Source organism: Pteronotus mesoamericanus, unplaced genomic scaffold (genome assembly GCF_021234165.1).
Source record: "Pteronotus mesoamericanus isolate MK-2021 breed Mesoamerican mustached bat unplaced genomic scaffold, CSHL_Meso_final scaffold_533, whole genome shotgun sequence".
Classification (NCBI taxonomy): domain Eukaryota; kingdom Metazoa; phylum Chordata; class Mammalia; order Chiroptera; family Mormoopidae; genus Pteronotus; species Pteronotus mesoamericanus.
In genome coordinates, this window is record NW_026555320.1 from 3,068,249 (window position 1) to 3,087,418 (window position 19,170).

At 46.9% G+C, this 19,170-nt stretch overlaps 1 protein-coding gene across 2 annotated transcripts in view; it reads left to right on the forward strand.

Annotated features, from left to right (window-relative positions):
- The window catches only part of KLHL18 (kelch like family member 18), a 49,486-nt gene that overhangs the window by 21,724 nt on the left and 8,592 nt on the right, over positions 1-19,170 (forward strand). For both annotated transcript variants that reach the window (XM_054594499.1, XM_054594500.1), the window contains exons 2-6: positions 10,043-10,173; positions 12,749-12,889; positions 14,974-15,172; positions 15,883-16,043; positions 17,261-17,397. In XM_054594499.1, the coding sequence (XP_054450474.1) occupies positions 10,043-10,173; positions 12,749-12,889; positions 14,974-15,172; positions 15,883-16,043; positions 17,261-17,397 (769 nt within the window). The remainder of the gene's footprint in view (positions 1-10,042; positions 10,174-12,748; positions 12,890-14,973; positions 15,173-15,882; positions 16,044-17,260; positions 17,398-19,170) is intronic.

The following is a 19,170-nucleotide window of genomic DNA, read 5'->3' on the forward strand; positions in this document are numbered from 1 at the left end:
GCTGCTATTGAGGATAGAGTTGATATTTTTATTTCAATGAATATTTACTGAGCCATTTAAGGGATATACAAGATCCTTTTACCCTCAAGGAGTTTGACGTCCACTGGAGCAGGTAAAAACAGAAAAGTACAACCCCAGAGACTGAGGCTTCACATCTCAGAGAACAGCCTTACTCACCTGACATCCGAGCGAGCTTCTGTTGGGGGTGGAGAGCTGGGCTGCTCTGGCCTTGTGCGTGGTGGCTGCTGAGTCAGGGGTGAAGGACTGGTTGACACCTGGGGTAGGAAGGTGGACACCTCACAGTGTCTCCACGCAACCCACCTCCTACATTTCTGACAGACAAGGCTGCATTATTTGCTGAGGCTGATTAGCATTAAACCCTATGGGGTGGGGGTGGAGAAAGAGAGAATAATTGTGTGACTGTGATTAAGAAACTGAAGTTTTAAGAAAAGACGCAGTGGTGGTGGCGGACCCATGCTGGCCTTCGAGGCTCCACCATTGACCGCGCCCATTACAGGCTTCGTTCATTTCCTCTTTAAAAGGAGCAAGCCTTCGGCGGTTGCGGGGGAGGCAGAGGTGGCTTTGGAGGCAGAGGTGGTGGCAGAGGAGGCGGAGGAGGATTTGGTGGCGGAGGCCGGGGAGGCTTTGGAGGTCGGGGAGGCAGAGGAGCGGCGGCGACCACAAGCCGCAAGGAAAGAAGACAAAGTTTGAATAGTTTCTTCTATTCCTGTCTTTCCCTCTTCCATTTGAAAGAAAGCACTCTGGGGTTTTTACTCTGTTACCTGATCAATGACAGAGCCTTCTAAGGACATTCCAAGACAGTATACAGTCCTGTGGTCTACTTGGAAATCCGGATAGATAACATTTCAAGGGAGCTACCTTGTTGGTTTTGACTGGGTATTCATATAAACTTTTTAAAGAAATGAGTGATAGAGCTAACCCTTATCTGTAAGTTTTCAATTTGTATTGTTTCTTCCCATGTGCAAAACCATTTTTTCCTACAAATAGTTTTTTGTGTGTGTGTTGGGGGGTATAAAGGAAAGCAGAATGTTTTATCATGATTTTGCTTCAGCAACTTTGGGACAAATTAAAAGTCCTAAACTCTGGTGCCAAAAAAATAAATATTAAAAATAAATAAGTAAATAAAAGGAGCAAGCCTTTCGTTAAAACACCCCTTATGGCAGTGTTGAATTCCCCAAGTGCTGCCAGCTCAGACCAGTTCAGCAGAGGGAGTGCGTGAATACCAGTAGGAAATCAGGTATGATGTGGGCTGGGGTTGGGGTGGGGGTCTTAAACCGGTGACCAGTGTCTTCTCCTTTCCAGAGAATGTGTTCACACTGCTCTTCATGATACTTGTTCCCTGGGACTCTAGAGTAGAGATCAGCGAATTTTTTCTAATAAAGGGCAGATAGAAAATATTTTTGTCTCTGTGGGTTCTTGGTCACTGTTCCACTACTCAACTTTGCCATTCTAAGTTCTAAATCTGAGGACATTTTATTTAACAAGCCAGTTGAATAGCACTTAACGTGTTCTGTGCATGTTTCAAATGTCTTACACATGTTAGCTAATTTCTTCCTCAGAATAACATAATGAGGGAGGTACTGTTTACCTAATTTTTCAAAGCTGTAAATTGAGGCACAAAGAGGTTAAGTAACTAGCCCAGGGTCATAGCTAGTAACTAACTGGCAGAAGCTAGGTCTGAGCCCAGGTAATTTAGCTCAACAGTACCTGTTCCTACTACCCATGAAATGCTCTTCAAAAATATATAATTACTGACTTTTTAGCCTAAAGGAATTTTAGGTATTAATTCATCCCTAATACATCTCCATTATAGACTCATTTTTACACACCGGCTTCATAACCTTTATGATTCAAAGTTGTGCTCAGTAAACTTATGGATTATACTTTCAGCATCTCTTGTGACTGCCTAAAAGCTTAGTCTTAAACCCCACTGATCCCAAGGGTAATCTTTCTGCACAGGCTGGGCACTTAACTGTTCACTCACTGTTTTATTTATGTTCATTGTGAGCTTCTTGAAGGTAGGAGCAATAGTATCAAAATGTTTTCCATTAAAAAGAAATCTGTTCTAGGCATCTTTTGCTTTCTTTGGGAACCTGTCTCAGATTACTCCCAGCTCAGATTTTGCCCTGCTGCTTTTCCTGCTTGAATAAGCAGCTGGTTAAATGTTGAGCCCCACCTGCCTGTGACAGGGAACAGAATTTGTGGTGTCATGCTACACTATCCCTGTTGATCCAAAGATACCACCAGGGTAGGGCTAAGAGTGGAAAGTTTCCCAGTCTTTCCAGGGAAGAATCGGGGGGAGGGAGGAGGGCTCATGGGCGGGGGGGGGGGTTGGGGGGAGGTGTGTGTGTGTGTGTGTGTGTGTGTGTGTGTGTGTGTGTGTACACAAGTCAAAACTTAGGTGATAAGGTTCTCAGGATTTCTGGTTCCTTTTGCTTAGTGATAGTCTTAGACTGTGCTCACCAGAGAACCTCTGGTGCGGGGATTTGCGTGCCACAGGGATTCTGCATAGTTATTACAAGGGGCCCTCAGTTCCACGTGTGCACCAGCCTGTAGGCCAGATAAATGATAACTTTTACGCGTGTATACAGTTACTTTTGAAATGTATGTAGGTGTCATAATGATCAAAAGGGAAAGCCCTACTGAATTTGTGTTAGGCTACCATTGTTAACGCAACTACTGCCTGTTGGGAAATCACATCCAGTTCAAGCCCCTTATTTATAGATGAAGAAGCTGAGGCTCGGGATGAAGGGCAAGAGATTTGCCAGGGTCATACAAAAGGAGCAGCTGGCCTGGAAGCTGGCTCAGTTGGTATGTACCACGTAGCTCATGCTGCGTGTCCCCTGGGGTGGGCACAAAGGAAGAGATTAACATGTGTTTTGACCTTTAATGCTGTGCCGTACTTTCTAATATTGTCTAATGGAGTGGTTTATTACAATAACATTTACCAGTATGTATAACACTTCTCTTGAGAATCTCAATTTTATTTATTTATTTATTTACTTACTAATTTATTTGTTACTATATTCCTTGCCCTGTCCACATAAGTAAAATCCTATATTCCGGCCTGGAAACCTGAAGCATGGTAAAATCGGGCAGCTTGCTTATATATGTATTACCGCTGGCCCCAAAACTCTGAGTTTTCATCTCTGGGCCAGAGTTCTGTTAATCAGACTGAACTTGTGAGGATTTCAGTTATTTACACATTAGTCTTGTGTGGCTGTTGCTCTCAGCTGGGTGCAAAAAAAAACCAAAGGAAAAAAAAAAACCTTTGTTAAATCTCTGCTAAATGCCTGATGCTGTGCTAGGTGTGTTCACGTGTATTATATGTCATTTAACTTAATGAGGCTACTGAGGCCATTTGGAGGCCCCTCTCAGAAAAAGCTGAATACTCCAGTCTGCTCCCAGCCCATCCACACAGTCATTTATTTATTCTTCTAATCCCCATCACGGAGCACCTCTGTCAGGTATGCGGATGCGCCCTTGAGTCTTATCCCACTGGTGGCCAGGCTGGAAGAAATGAGCACAGATCCATCCCTCCAAACAAGATCCTCAAGTGGCAGCAACATCAGCTTGGACTGCACAGGACCACGCTTTTTTTCCCCACTGAAACTTCAGGAATTTGGAGTGACCCTGGTGATTTGGTCAAATGACGTCCATATCAGCCATTCTCGTACACCTTTGTGTTTGATCTTCAAAACTCTTGAGAAGCCAGGCGAAGGGGAATGATCTCCCTTTATAAGCTGGGAAGGCTGTCTGAGTAACACAGCCAGTGCAGGCCCTCTGACTCCAGTACCTTGCCCCCCTGCCCTTCTGGTGGCAGCCACACCAGCCCTGCTCCCCGCTCTTCTCGGCCTCTAGGCATCTGTGCCTGCCCCTCATTTCTTCCCTCCCTTTCTGTGCTTCCTTCTCTGTCTCCTTGGCAGATGCCTCCCCTGCGAGGTGGTCTTTAAGTGTGGGACTGCTTCTAAGCTGTGTCACACCTTTTTTGTACTCTGAGCTGTCCCGCAGTGATGTCTTCCCTGCCTCTACAAGGGTGATTCACGGAAGTGTCTGCTGAGCCTACATTCACCTCTGTGTGGCAGACTTACTCATCCACTTCTTACATAGTATCTGGTTGCATGTCTCCCAGGTACTCTCTCTGGGTCACCTTGTCCAAAACTTGACTTGATCTTCCACTTGCAACCTAGCCCTTCTCTGTCACTCCTGGTCCAAGTGGCACTTCCGGTTCCTGCTCTGCCTGCATGGAGTGGCCTGATCAACTTGGAGATCCTTCTTTGGTACTGTTCTCTGGTTTCCTAGCACTCTTAAAGTAAAACATAGAATTCTTCGGTGCCCTCTCTCCTCTTCCAGCTCATCACATTACTTTCCTTCTCACATCTGTACTTGAATTATGGGGGCCACTTTGATTTTTAGCAGCTATCAAAGGAATGGTATGTTCATGATTTTTTAAAGTACAGGATAGTGAAGGTGCAACACATGTGCATATAAGGCACCCATTGATTTTTAGAACCTAATCTTCCTCCACTTCGAGTAACTCCCTTAGCTATTTTAATTTTCCAGACAAAGCTCCTAACAGGTATTAAAGTTACAGGGACTAAATAAGAAGAGAACTATGGAGGAACCCTTTAAGCAAGCAGGAATGCCTCAGTAAGTCTGCAGGTCATACGCAGAGCCCTGCTCAGGAAGGGATTCTGCATCCGCTCTCTCTGGAAGCCAAGTGGCAGGAGTGCTGAGTCTTCGCTGCAGTTTTAGTGGAAGTGGTTTGGGCTTTCCAGTTTAAACTGATTTTTTTCTTAGAAGCAAATTTGATGGTGTTGTAGGTACCTACAGGGAACTGTGATTGACCCTAATTTGCTTGGTAGATGCTAGTCATTGCAGATCATCCCACAGTGGGTAAGTGGCTGGTGCTGACAAACATGCTTATTAAGTAGTAGTGTGAGCACAGGCACTAGGTGTGTGTTGTGTATATAGAGACCTAATATGGTTTTTCTTTTTTAAATGTTTTATTGTTTATGCTGTTACAGTTGTCCCATTTTCTCCCCTTCACCCCCCTCCACTGAGCCCGTCCTCTGACCTGATATAATATCCTGATCCAACCTAGGCAGCTTCCACATGTGTTCATGAGCTTAGCTCTTTTAATTCAGAGTATTTTGTTGCACCATAGGTTCATTTCTTTCCCTCCATCCTACCTTGGACTTTGAACCTGGCTCTTCTCGATACTTTACATTTACTCTCTGATTTAATTTCATTGATAATACTTCATGATTTTAATAAGTAGTGTTTCAGAAGTAGATAGAGCAAAATGTGATTCAAGGTTAGGATGTATGTCAAACAGTCTTAACTTTTATGACCAATCAATTATATGTTGCTTACTGAATTTTTCCCTAAGTTCTGTTGTACCAGTTCACATTTCTTTGCTACCTTAAGTATGGGGGAGGGGAGCGATTTGAGGCAACAGTAGATAATCGCAGGTCATTAGAGAGAGTGGCCTTTGCATGGGCCTGTGTAACTCAAGATGTTGAGTAGGGAACACACTTGTCCTCCTATATAAGCATAGTTTACAATATTAGATTTATCAGTAATAACAGAATTTTTAAAAATTTTTGTTTATTGATTTGAGAGAGAGAAATATCGATTTTCTTATTCCTCTTATTTATGCATTCCTCTTAATTATGCCAGTTCAATCCCTAGTCAGAAACATGCCTGCGTTGTGGGTTTGATCCTTGGTCGGGGCACATACAAGAGGCAACCAATCGATGTTTCTCTCTCACATGGATGTTTCCCTCTTTTCTTCCTCCCTCACCTTTCTCTAAAAATAAATAAATAAAATCTTTTACAAAAGAATCTGCTTCCCTATGACTTTGAGATCTGCCCTCATCCATGTGATAGGCCACCTAGGATTTGAGACAGCTGTTGTGTGCCCCCCTAAATTATCCTTTCCAAATTAATTGCCATTAGCTAGTCCTCATAAGAGGAATAGCTTTTCCTTTCTCATCTTGGTCTCCCTCTTCTAGATAAAGACAAATTTGTTGTTGCCCTTACCTGAATACAGAATTCAGATGTAATCTGGCTAGCACGTCCCAAGTTAGGTCTGCCTTTTTAGCTGAGCTTTTTTGGGAAACCAGGTCACCTAGTTGTGCACATACAGCTTGTTCTTTTGTATTTTTTTCTTACTTTCTAGATGAAAAATAAATGGATAGCTGTTAAACACAGCAAATTGAACACATTTTAACACCCATTTCTTCCTCTAAGTCCATTGAAGTGGTAGTAAGAGGGAGAAAAGATACCAACAAATAAGCCATCCATTGACTCCTGAAGGCAAAAAGCATGTGTGATGGGCGCAGTGGGCAGAGGAACTGAAAGTTTTTGTGGGGGGCGGGGGTGGGGGCACTAAGAAGAAACGGAATTTGTAATGCAGAGGCCTGGAATGGCTCCAGAATTGAAGACCAAATGCTGAAAACAGGAAGATTAGTTAAAAGTTTGTGTGAAAAGCAATTAGATCTCTACAGTCCCTCCCCTACTCTCTCAGGAGACAGGAGTTCTTAGTTATTGAACTGAAAGCACACAAAACATAGAAGGGATAGAATATGGAGCAGAGGTGAGAATAAGCCTTTAATACAAAGTTCTAAATGGTAGGACCATTTCCCTCTCTCACCCAGTTTCCAGAATATCTGCATGCAGTCACTTCCTTGCAAGAGATTGAAAGATCCTTTTGATACAATTAGTCCCAGAGAGAACATTCTAGAGATACCAACTGCTTCTAGGAATCCTCAATAAAAATGGCAGATTCTTGCCCGATCACCCTGACGCAAAGTCCACAAGTTGACAAGCCTACTCCTCACACACAGAGCTTTCAAACAGCTTCTAAAAGTATGAGCAGATAACTAAACATTACAAGACATTTAAAGAAAGCCTCTAAGTGGAAAGCAGAAGCCAAAACAAATGGAGGAGAAAAGAGCTGTGAAGAAACAGTAAAAGCAAGGAGGAGGGGGAGAAAATTTAACTATAATATCTTGAGAGATTAGAGAAAATAACTGCATTCGTGAAATATGAACAAGATATTTTTAAAGATTTTATTTATTTAATTTTAGAGAGAGAGGAAGGGAGGGAGAAAAGGAGAGAAACATCAATGTGAGAGAGACACTTAGGGGAACTGTGTCCGTAACCCAGGCGTGTGCCCCAGCCGGGTCACCCAGCCAACTGAGCCACACCCGTCAGAGCTGAACAAGATTTTTTAAATAAAAGGGAACCTTCAGAAAATAAGAAAGACCTCTTAGAAATTAAAAATATGATAGCCAGTATAAAAAGCTACAACACAGGAATATTGGAAGATAAACTTGAAGAACAGTCCCAGAACATAGACCAAACGAAAAAGAAAAATAGGGAAGAACTAATTAAAAAAAAATTAGAGGATCATCCCAAGAGGTCTAACACCTGACTAATGGAAATTTAGGAATAGAAAAAATAGACAGTAGAGAAGAAGAAATTATCGAAGAAATGGTATGAAAAAGTATTTCCACAACTAAAATGTTTATAGATTGATGTAGTACAGTAAATAGAGGGAAACCAATACCAAGGCACAGCCCTTGTGAGATTTCAAATCTCTATGAATAGTGAGAAAGTCCTAAAATCTTGTAGAAACAACAGTCACATATTTAGTACTCAAAAGAACATTATATTTCTCAAGAGCAATAAGATGACAGGGGAACAATACCCTCAAAATAAATAAAAAATATTTATTCCCAACTTATAATTTTATAGACAGCTAAACTATCACCCGAGTTTAAGGATAATAAAGACATTTGCAGACATTGTGCATATGCCCTGTGACATTGTAATATGGTGAGAAATAGATATTTCGTTTTTGTCGCTGGTTACTGGCACAGAGCTCCTGAAACTCTTGTAATTTCCTGAGTGGCAGGGATAATAAGAGTATCTTCTGTTATAATATTTGGTCTTTGCTCCTAGTTCCTGGCACAAGAACTTCTAAAACCCTTGGAGTTTTCTGAGTGATAGGGGTGAGAGGAGTAATCAGCTGTGTCTGAGCTTATGTTAATGAGGTAACTGAGGGCACCTAGATAGCTTCAGGGTGGGTAGGGGCTGCTCGCTAGAGAAACCAACCATGTGATCAGAGGGTGGACACTTCCCGCCCACCTCCTCTGCCTCTTGGGGACAGGAGGGGGCTGGAGATTGAGCTAATCACCAGTGACCAGAGATTTAATCAGTTCTGCCTATGTAATGGAACCTCCATAAGCCTTCTAAACAGCGGGGTTCAGAGGTTTTCCAGGTTGAACATAGCCGCTTGGGAGGAGAGTGGCAAACCCCAGTCCTGCAGGGATAGAAGCTCCTGTGCTCAGGACCATTCTAGACCTTGCCCTATACACCTCTTCATCTGGTTGTTCCTTTGTATCCTTTATAATAAGCCAATAATAATAAGTAAACTGTTTTCCCTGAGTTCTGTGAACCACTCTAGCACAAGATTAAACCTGAGGACTGGGTTTTGGGCAACCCCCCCACCAGCCTTACAGCTGATCGGTCAGAAGTATGAGTGGCCCAGACTTGCAGTTAGCATCTGAAGCAGGGCTTTCTTGTGGGACAGAGCCCTTACCCTTGCATGTGGCACATCCTCCTCAATGTTGTATTCTGTCAGTCACACTGACCGACCCCGAGACATTGTGGGAGGGGGCGGCACAAGGATGTGAATACCAGGAGGCAGGGACCAATGGCGGCTCCTTGGAGACAGCCCACCACGCGTAATAACTAAAGGTGAAAATTCAGGAAGTCATGTTATAGGCATATCACTTAGGCAGGTAGAAGTAAATACCAGAAGAAAGAGGTTGCCCCTGGGAGCAGGAAACGGAACCAGAAACTGCTGGTTTTCATTCTAAGCCTTGTGGAACAACTTTAAGAAATACTTGTATGTGTTACTCTGATTTTTTTTTTTTTTTAATTATGAAAAACCCCCAAAGCACGCAGTCATTTAATGTCCCCAACACCAGCAGTAGAGGAGCACAGGGCTTATGGATTATTTGCGATACTCATATTCTCTGACTCGAATAAGGAGCCTTTGGTATTTGGAAGATCGTGTGTGTGACCTTGAGAGGAGCATCAGGTAGTGTGACGGTGGAATTTGGTAAAGGAGGGGAAGAAGCCTGTTATACTCTTTCTGAAGAGTAGACAGTTCTTCAGTGGAAATGTTTATGCAGCTTGGAGCTATAAACGGCAAAGCAAAGCTTATAAAGGGAATATCCTTTTGACAGATAGTTGGAAAGTGCATTATAGAGCTCCCTAGGCTAACGATGCATCGGTAAGGGTTTGACACAAATTGGAGACACAAATTGCCTCTGTCCCTGTGAGAGCCGTGGGCCTGAGCGCTGTGGGCCACGCAGAGCGCCAGCCAGGCCTCAGCGCCAGCCTCCAGCTGGGTGCTGCCAGGGTCATTTTCCTAAGAGGAGCTCTGGGCTCCTTGGGGTCTGCCACAGCCTGGTTGGTGCCCAAGTATCCCCCAGCTTTTGTGCCCACTGTGCTTGCTTTGCGCTTGATCCCCACAAATGCCCCCTATTCAAGTTTGGTCTGGTTTCTCATCTTTTCCGGTCACTATGTATTTACTCTTCTTGAGGAACCCACTGTTAGGGGCCTCAAGGATCTTGGCCAGTTCATCTGTTTCATCGGCCTTCTAATAAAACTGGGACCAGAATTAAGTGTTAAAGAAATCAGGCCCTGGAGCTGGTGGGGGAGTCGGGATGGGCGCCGTGAAGACTGCCATATAAGTAAAGACTACCGCTCAACATTCAGGCTTACATTTTTTAACCATTTTAAAATGTGTTGTTTACATTCTACTATAACTGAGCACACTAAATCAAAAATACTCAAGGGGCTTCATGATAAGCCGCAGCTGTCACATAGTGGGATGTGTTGGCACCATTACAGCGGGGGACGGGTTACGCTGTGGAAGGGGCAGGTTGGACCTTTATATTTCTGTTTCTGAGTATCTCTTTGTATTTTACTTTGCCCGCAGATTGGCGACCACAAATTCAGTGCTCACCGGATCGTCTTAGCAGCCTCCATCCCATACTTCCACGCGATGTTTACAAACGACATGATGGAGTGCAAGCAGGACGAGATTGTGATGCAAGGCATGGACCCAAGGTACCACACTCCTCCATTAGGCTTCCCAGGCTGCTTCCGGCCCACTGCCTGCCTTGTGCCAGATGCCACCTGGGGGCCTGCGTCAGGACCCAGTGTCTGTAGCACAGCTTCCTGCACACAGTGATTAATACAAGTTAGAACCTCAGCTGGGGGCCTGAGTCAGGGTTAAAAGGAGGAAAGTTTTGATGTTGTTTTACTCTATTAGAGTGCACATTTAGTCAGAACCAAGGTCCCAAATATGATTTTTAGCTACGACAGGTACAAAGGTGATGGTATATAAACCTCTGCACTTTTCTGTGCTAGGCATTTTAGCTGGCAAAATCTTTTCACTTTCTTTTTTTTAATCCTCACCTGGGAATGTGTTTACTGATTTGAAAGAGAGAGAGAGAGAGAAACATCAATCAGTTGTTTCCTGTATGCACCCCAACCAGGGATCAAACCCACAACCTAGGTATGTGCCCTGACCAGGAATCGAACCCACAACTTTTGGGTGCATGGGACAGTACTTCAACCAACTGAGCCACTCAGCCAGGGCAAAATCTTTTTTCAGATAAGTCTCTTATCAGTATAGAGCAGTATTGTCCATTAGAATGTCCTGCAGTGATGGAAATGTTCTATTTGTATTCTCCAGAGTGGTAGCCACTACTCACATGTAGCTATGAGCACTTGAAATGTGACTAGTGGAATTGAGGAACCAAATTCTAAGTTATATTTATCAGGCTCGAAGATTATCCCATCTAAACATCTTTTATCAAAGACAGCCCTCCGTAACAAAGAGTAGTGCTGGCCTCAAATACTGATAATGCCAAGGTGGGTGGCGGGGTGGGGGTGGATTTCTTTCCTGAAGTAATTTTTGGGGCAGGAGGCATTACCATAACCCCTGCAATCACATCATTTAGGCACTTATTTGAAGTTGCCCTTACATCTAGAGTCACTTAGTACTAGACACTCTTCATGAAAATACCTTCCTGATTTCTGTCTAAAGACTTTGTAGAAACATGTTCCATAGTATGCCTTTTTGGGCCTTGAGAGGAAAAAGGCATATTTATGTCACCTAAAAGATTTTGCTGCAAATCTGTGAACTAAGCTCTATGTTTATAATATAGGCTGTATCCAGGAGTTCCCTGCTCCCCTGCTAAGTGCCTGGCATTAGTTCTGGGGTCTGGGAATGCAGCAGCAAGCATGACACAAGGTGGCACAGGGCAATGACATTCTCGTCAGCAGAGAGGCAGTAAACAAACCAGTGATTCTGAAACACTCGTTAGTAATATCTCTCATTTGTTGCCTAATCTCATAGCAGTGAAAACTCAGGGGAATGGAGGACGTAAACAGGCGTCCTCGGGGTAGTTAAAAGTGGCCGGCCCTGGCGCGTGGGGAGCGTGTGGAACCCACTGCGCGCAGCAGTCTCAGGCCAGGTGGGCGTAAGGAGAGGCACAGGAGGGGGTCCCAAGGGCCGTTGCACGCTATTTCCTCCGAGGTCTGTGTCTGAAGGAGCCGGGCTTGTCACCATGCACAGCCCGGGGCCTCCTTTAACAGAGGCAGATGGAGCCCCTGCGACGTGTGCCGAGGTTGGCACTGGGGCATTAAACAGAAAGCACCTCTGTTGTGCCAACTTTCTAGCAGTGGGGACCTGGCAGTAAACAGATATACACATGATATGTCTGGGAAGTAGAAATGATGTCCGAAAAGTCAAGCAGAGTAAAGGCTAGCGAATGATGGTGGGGGTCCGCGCTCTTTCAGGGTGATCGGGGAGGCCTCTCTGATGAGGTGACTTTTGAGCCGAGACCTTAATTGAAGTGAGGGAGTGAGCCATCTGGGGGAAGAGTCCAAACAGAGGGAGCAGCCAGTGCAAAGGGCCCGAGGTGAGCGTGTGTTCAGCATGTTGAGCTGGAGTGCGGGCCACAGAGTAGAAGCTGATAAGGTCAGGGAGATGGAGAGGAGCCAGACCACATACAGCCCCGTGGGCGGGATTTGGATTTCATTCTCTCTGAACCGAAGGGGGGAAGAAAATGTTGGAAGTCTCATTCTGGAAATTTATCCCAAAGAAATGGTAACCTAAAACCAATATTTATAATGGCAATACGAACATAATCGCTATTATGCCTAGCAAGAAAGGAACTAAATTTTAGCATATTTACATGTTGAAATACTATACAGCAGCCATTAAAAACAGGAAACATGAAGGCAGTGTGGCAGCGTGGTAAAGGGCCTCATCCTCATAAGTATTATATATAGTTATACAATTTATGCCTGGAGGCAAGTAGGGACTGAAAATGAACCCAGAAAAATGACCACCATTGACCTGTTCAGTAGTGATAGTGTGGGTAGTTGCTTTTTCTTTTTAGAATTTTTCCGTTACAAAATTATTTGGGCAATAAAGACAAGAAGCAGAATGAGTCTGGCTGTGGTGAAGTAATTGATCCATTCAGCTAGGTTCGGAAAGGACATGGGGTTTGACACAGATTTTAGACTGGGGCCCATCCATTCCCCAGGTTGTACTGTCTGCTCACTGGGGGCCCAAGTCTCCTGTGGGCCAACACCCATCTCTAAGGAGCGTCTTGCCTCTTCCATCCAGCGCCCTGGAGGCTCTGATCAACTTTGCCTACAACGGCCACCTTGCCATCGACCAGCAAAATGTCCAGTCATTGCTGATGGGGGCGAGTTTCCTGCAGCTGCAGAGCATCAAAGACGCCTGCTGCACGTTCCTCCGAGAACGGTGAGGGGCTGCGGTGGGCCGACCTGCAATGGGGAGCGCGGCCGTTTCGCTTCTGGAACCCCTGCCGGTAGCCAAGTTCTTGGGGCACGCAGAGTTTCATGAAAGGACTGAGCTGGGAAGGTCCTCTGCAGAAATGACCTTTCTTGAAATCAGTATCAGGCAGGTTCTTCGGGTTGAATCTTTGAGCAACGTGATTTAGGAAGCCCTGCCTGCCCTCTCCCTTGGCTGCCTTGGCGTCTTCTGGTCCTCCCTCCAGTCCGATCCGCTGCTAACTTAGCTGACTGTTCTCACCGAGCTGGTTTATTCAGTGCTGCCTAACTGTTCCATGGACATCCCTTCTTTGTTTAGATCCTTCCCCCACTTGAATTTCTTGACCTTTGTTTTCCTTTCAACTTTTTAAAAGCCCACCCAAATTGCACCTCCTGGCATTCTCTGTCCCCTTGAGTCCCCTGGGAGCAGTCACTGTGTGCTTTTTTAGGGTAAAGGCCATGGGTTTACCCCTATCTATGTCTAGCACTTGACAATGAACTTCTGATGACTGAGCAGATACGAAGGCTCTTCCTCCCCTTCAAGAGGCAGGCAGAGCTCTTAGTCTAAGGGAAGAGATGCCTTTTAACCACTAGAGGCTGGGACGGGAGGATTAGTACTGGGCTGCACACGGGCGGGGAGAAACCAGAGCAGCGAGCGCACTGGTGCCTGGTGCCCTCCCAAGTACTCTGACCACCCCGGGCCTGAAGACCAGCGTTCCTCTCGCCTCAGGCCTGCCCTTCTGAACCTCATCCCCACTTAGAGCTGACATCTCCTGCTCCCCGCTGCACCTCCCCCCCCGCCCCCACTCCCGCAGTTCACTTAGCAGCTCTGCCTGCTATCCCCATCCTGCCCGGACGCTGCTCACGGACATCCCTGAGCACTGCTGCATGTGCAGCCAGTCTTAGCGACTGTGGGAACGATGCCGAACATGCAGGGGGTGCTCCCCTGGGTGCGGGGTGAGTGGTTTCATCATGAGGTAGGTGGTCCTGTTCCAGATTTTGCAGATGAAGACGCTGTAGACCCAGAGCCTGGCTTGACCTGACCCTGGGATGCCTTCTGGTACAGGCTGGAAGGATGCATCGAGGGGTGTGGGGCATATGCTGCCTTTCCTACTCATTTATAAACTTCTTAGGGACACAGACTGGACTTGGTCCATCTCTATGTTCCCAAGAATTTGGGGAATGATGGAGCAGGCATTCTGGAAAGGATTAAGTTGGCCACTCTCACAGGGGACAATGGCTCCACCTAGGGGCTGTGGAGGTCATCACTGTCAACAGTGGATCCAGGCTCTGTTACAAAGTAGCGTCACCTAAAAGATGGCTTAGAAAAGGATTTTTAGACCAGTGCAGTTTTCTCAAGCCCCGGTGATACACCTTTCTTAGATTCTCTGAGCCTTAGTCTTCCATCTAAAAATGAGAGCAATTACTACTTTGCAGGGTTGTTAAAGAGATTCTGGAGAGTGTGTATAAAAGGCCTGGCAAAGAACTCGACCCACGGATGGTGCAAAATAAGGGATAGCTGCCTGCATGTTCTTTTTGGACATCTAAACAATTAGACCCATGGATCCTCTTTCTGTGTAAAAACAGAGAACAGTGGAAGGGTCCCAATGTTAAAGAAGTCACCGCTCCTCCGGAAATGAGCTCTCATTCTACAACTGCACTGCCTCCCTGGTGACCAGAGGTGGACACTCGGCCAAGAATATCAGCAGCCAAGGGACAGCAAACAGGCTTCTCAGTGCCTGTTCTTTTCTTCCCCTCTTCTGAGAGCTGCCCCACAGGGCTTCCCAGAGAGCACGTTCCACCTAAACACACAGACACCAGCCCACGGGGCAGAACCTTTTAGGATAGTCCGTCTTAATGTAAAAAATACCTTTGCAGGCTGAGTCCGAAAGACACGCCTGATGTTACACCAGGAGTTTCTCCAAAGTTGAGGACAAAGTTTGTGGGGGTTTTTGTTGTTATTCTGTGGCTCTACCTAGAGCCAACCTGAGAATGGTTTGAAGGTAACCTTTTTTCTTCCTGTAAATTCTTTTCATTTTTTTTCTGATATAAAAGGCTTCACCCAAAAAATTGCCTGGGTGTGCGCCAGTTTGCTGAGACAATGATGTGCGCTGTGCTGTATGACGCGGCCAACAGCTTCGTCCACCAGCACTTCGTGGAGGTGTCCGTGTCGGAGGAGTTCCTGGCCCTGCCCTTGGAAGACGTGCTGGAGCTGGTGTCTCGGGATGAGCTGAACGTCAAGTCCGAGGAGCAGGTCTGCGCAACGCTGCGGCAGTCCACTGGGGACACGGGCTGCTGCTCGTTCCTGTTTTTGCTTTCTTTTCTTTTGGGTTGTTTTTTTTAAACAAAATGAAGAGCATGATGTGTTTGCAGTTTTTATTTATTATTATGGGTTTGTTTTAGCATGTCGTGCACATTTTTCAAGGGATGTGACCTGGACAGCTCGCACTTATTGGAGCACTGCCTGTGTAAGGGCTGGAGGCTTTTAGAGAGAGATGTCCCTGGGACGAGAGCCATTAAGGAAGGCTCTGTGGAGACCATGGATCTTGAGCCAGATCCTAGGAAAGGGGAGTGGGTTTAGATGAGGAGGAGGAGATGAGGGGACAGTGTGAGCAGAGGAACCAGCCAGCCTGGAGGAGGGTCGTGTAGGCAGTTTAGGAGCAGGGGACAGGAGCAGCAGGAAGGAAGGCCAACAGGGATTTGGTTGCGAAGCAGAAAGGAATAAGGTCCCTTTGACAGGTTTTCACAATGAAAGCCAGGAACTGTTACAGTCACCTGGGCTTGTGCTTCGAGATTGGACCAAATGCGGTCGCTGGGGAAGCAGAGAGAAAGCAGCGGATCCAGGAGACAAGAAAGACTGACTGAATGGCCCAGGGACTGCCTCAGTGGAGGCAGTGGAGGGGGCCCAGGCATGTGCCTCTGCCTGGAGGGCATGCGGCCAGAGCTTCCACTCTATCGTGGCAGGTCTTTGAAGCCGTGCTGGCCTGGGTCAGGTACGACCGGGAGCGGAGAGGCCCCTGCCTGCCCGAGCTGCTGTCCAACATCCGCCTGCCCCTCTGCAGGCCCCAGTTCCTGTCGGACCGCGTACAACAGGATGACCTGGTGCGCTGCTGCCACAAATGCAGGTAAGCAAGGGAGGGCCTGCGCTGCGTGCTGCCCAGAGTCTGGGCAGGGAAGAGACTTGGCTGCTTAGGAGAGGAAGTATGTGGGATGGTCAGCCTTCACTCACAGCACACGATTGGTCTGCCTTCTGTCTAGAACCTGGAAGAGCCTGAGTCTATACTTTGGGCAGAGAAATGTGCAATATGGGATTATCATGGCAGAAGAGGCTTTCTCCCCTAAGTTATCTGAGGATTTTGTAGCATCTCCATCCATTGAGTTATTCATGAACATACTGACGTCTACACTGGTTTCCCTGACTAGCCACGCCAGCTGCTGGCTTAGTAGTGACTCCTGGGGCTCCTCACCCTCTTCCGTAAATGCTAATGGGTGCTCTGTTCTCAGGTGGGAGTGGACCTGCATCCGCAGTGATGGGCGGGCAGGGGGCAGCGTGCACACAAACATGGGAAACTTTCACCCAGTGTCAGTCAGCGACAACATGGCCGGCGGAGCTGCCAAAACAGCTCCAAAGACAGTAGCCCTACAGGGGGATCCTTATAGAAGTAGAGCAGCAGAGAAAAATGTTTATCCTCCTTCAAATTACTTGTCATGTGCAAAGCGGGTTCTGCAGGAAGTCGGTGGCTTGGTGCAAGCAGAATGGTATGTGTCAGGTAGGAGATGTGCCTGGCGTTAGCTGGGACCTGTGACACACAGCCTCAAGGGTGCTCTTGAGGAGACCAAGCTTCATTCTGTAGACAACTGGTAGCCATCAAAGGCTCTTAGAAAGACAGCTTGGACTGTGCTGTGGAAGGCGGAGTGGAGGGCTGGGGCTGGGCCAGGGAAATCCAATAGCAGCAATTGGCCTTTGTGGCCACAGCCCAGGTGAGAGATGGTTAATCGCAGGATGGAAGCCATAGGAATGGAAAGGAAGAGTGGCCACAGGATACAGGCTCTTCCAGCCGCCACCCTGCTTTTCTCCTGCCAGGTGTGTGCCTGTTAGAAGACAGTCTCTCTGGTAGCAGCCAGGGCGGGCGCAGCTCGTCCTGCTCCCCAGATTTTGAGTGTGTCTCGAGAGCTGCATATGGCTTCTCCTGCATTCAGCTGGGTTCTTTGAGAGCAGACCTTCCAGAAGGCTTCTCTTCCCAGGTTCCCCTGCACTTCCCAGGTTCTGAGGCTTAGAAATGCAACTGTGGACCACATAGGGAGGATACCTCCTGTCCTAGCATTTTACACCTTGTTCCAGGGACCTGGTAGATGAAGCCAAGGACTATCACCTCATGCCAGAGCGCCGGCCCCACCTGCCGGCTTTCCGGACTCGGCCTCGCTGCTGCACATCCATCGCTGGGCTTATCTATGCCGTGGGCGGCCTCAATTCAGCAGGTATCTTGCAACTCTGCCTTTGCAGAGCCCTGTCTCGGATTCTGTGGATGAGGAAGCACCAAACATCTATCCTCGCCCTTGGGTTCCTCTCCTTGCGTGTCACCTCCCTGTCTCAACTTTATGTCATTATATCATTTATGTAGTTAGAGCATGTCGGGTATTAATACTATTGAATCCAAATATTGGAGCTAAAGAGGCCTTTAGAAATCCTTGTGGTTTAGCCCCATTACCTTACAGATGGGGAAATTGAGGCCCAAAGGACTGGAACTTGAGTCCTGGTTCCTGAGCCAGCACTCTTTAAGATTTTACTTATTTACTTTTAGAGGGAGGGGAAAGGAGGGAGAAAGAGAGAGAAACATCAATGTGCGAGAGATACATTGAGCTGTTGCCTCTCACAAGCCTCCAACTGGGAATCTGGCCTGCAACCCAGGTGTCCTGACTGGGAACTGACAGGCGACCTTTCGGTTTGCAGGCCGGCACTCAGTTCACTGAGCCACGCCGGCCAGGGCCAGCGCTCTTTCCCTGATGTTACACTGACTATTAGATGGGCCCAGTCCTGGATAGGATCTAATCAGAGACCCAGTTCTGTTACCAGGCTGATCACATTTGATCTTAAGGCTCCCTGGGGGTTAGACTGCGAGAATGTCACCGTAAGGACACCTCTCCAAATACACAGGGCCTGCCACTGTCAGCGATACACACTGCTCTTTACCTCTTAGCTCCTGTGACACGCATGTGCTTTGCCATCTATGTGCCATTGGCAGCTCTCGTATCATACAGTCGGGCTTCCGGGAGCGCCCCATGGGGCCCCTGCCCTCCTCGCCAGGCCCCATTGCAGGGCGGTAGCGACTTGGGCGAGAGGGCAGCGTGGGCACCTGAATCCTGTCAGTACAGTGGCGTGGGGAGTTGTCACCTCCCGAGTAGAGGCCAGGCCTTTTCATATTGTCAGTCCAGTTTGCAGGGGGTGGGGAATAGGTGGGTAGTCCTGGCAGGTTTGGGTTTTTTTAAGATGTTATTTATTTATTTGTAGAGAGAGGGAACGGGAGGGAGAAGGAGAGGGAGAGAAACATCGACGTGAGAACATTGATGTGGGACAGAAACATCGATTGGTTGTCTCTCATACGTGCCCCGACTGGGGACTGAACCCACAAACTTCCATTTTGTGGGACAACATCTAGTCAGGGTGGCAGTTTTGTTTTCACCCGAAAGCTAATGAGAGGTGGATGCTAGTCTCCGCTGCTCACTAACTGTGTAGCCTGTAAGTCCTCAACTGGTAACCTGTAGTGGGGTGGATGCTAAATGGCCCCAGAGCAGAATAAAAAGCAGGGGGGTATTTTTGATCCTCACAGGAACCTAATGAAAAGGTAGGATTGAAATTATCATTCCTTGCTACTATGACTACTGCTTACTGAATGCTTAGTCTATTCTAGAACTACGCTAAGTGATTTACATATTATATCACTTAATCCTCATGGCAACTCCGCTTAGAGATTATCTTCATTTCACCTGTAAGAGCAGAGGATGGAGCTACAAAGCAACTTGCCCCACGGTCAAGGGCTGGCAGTGAAAGTGGGCATTGGCAGGCATGCCCTTCCCTCCCGCCGTGCCTCCTGCAGTGGGGCAGTAGTGTATCTGTCCGCCTTGATCTTTGGCTTCAAGCAGATGGAGTGCCTCCTTGCAACTTAAAAAATTGCCCTCTCTAGAAAGAGTCTCCCATCTGATTCTGATTTTCCTTAAAGAATTAGGTTTGAGCCCTGGCCACTGTGGCTCAGT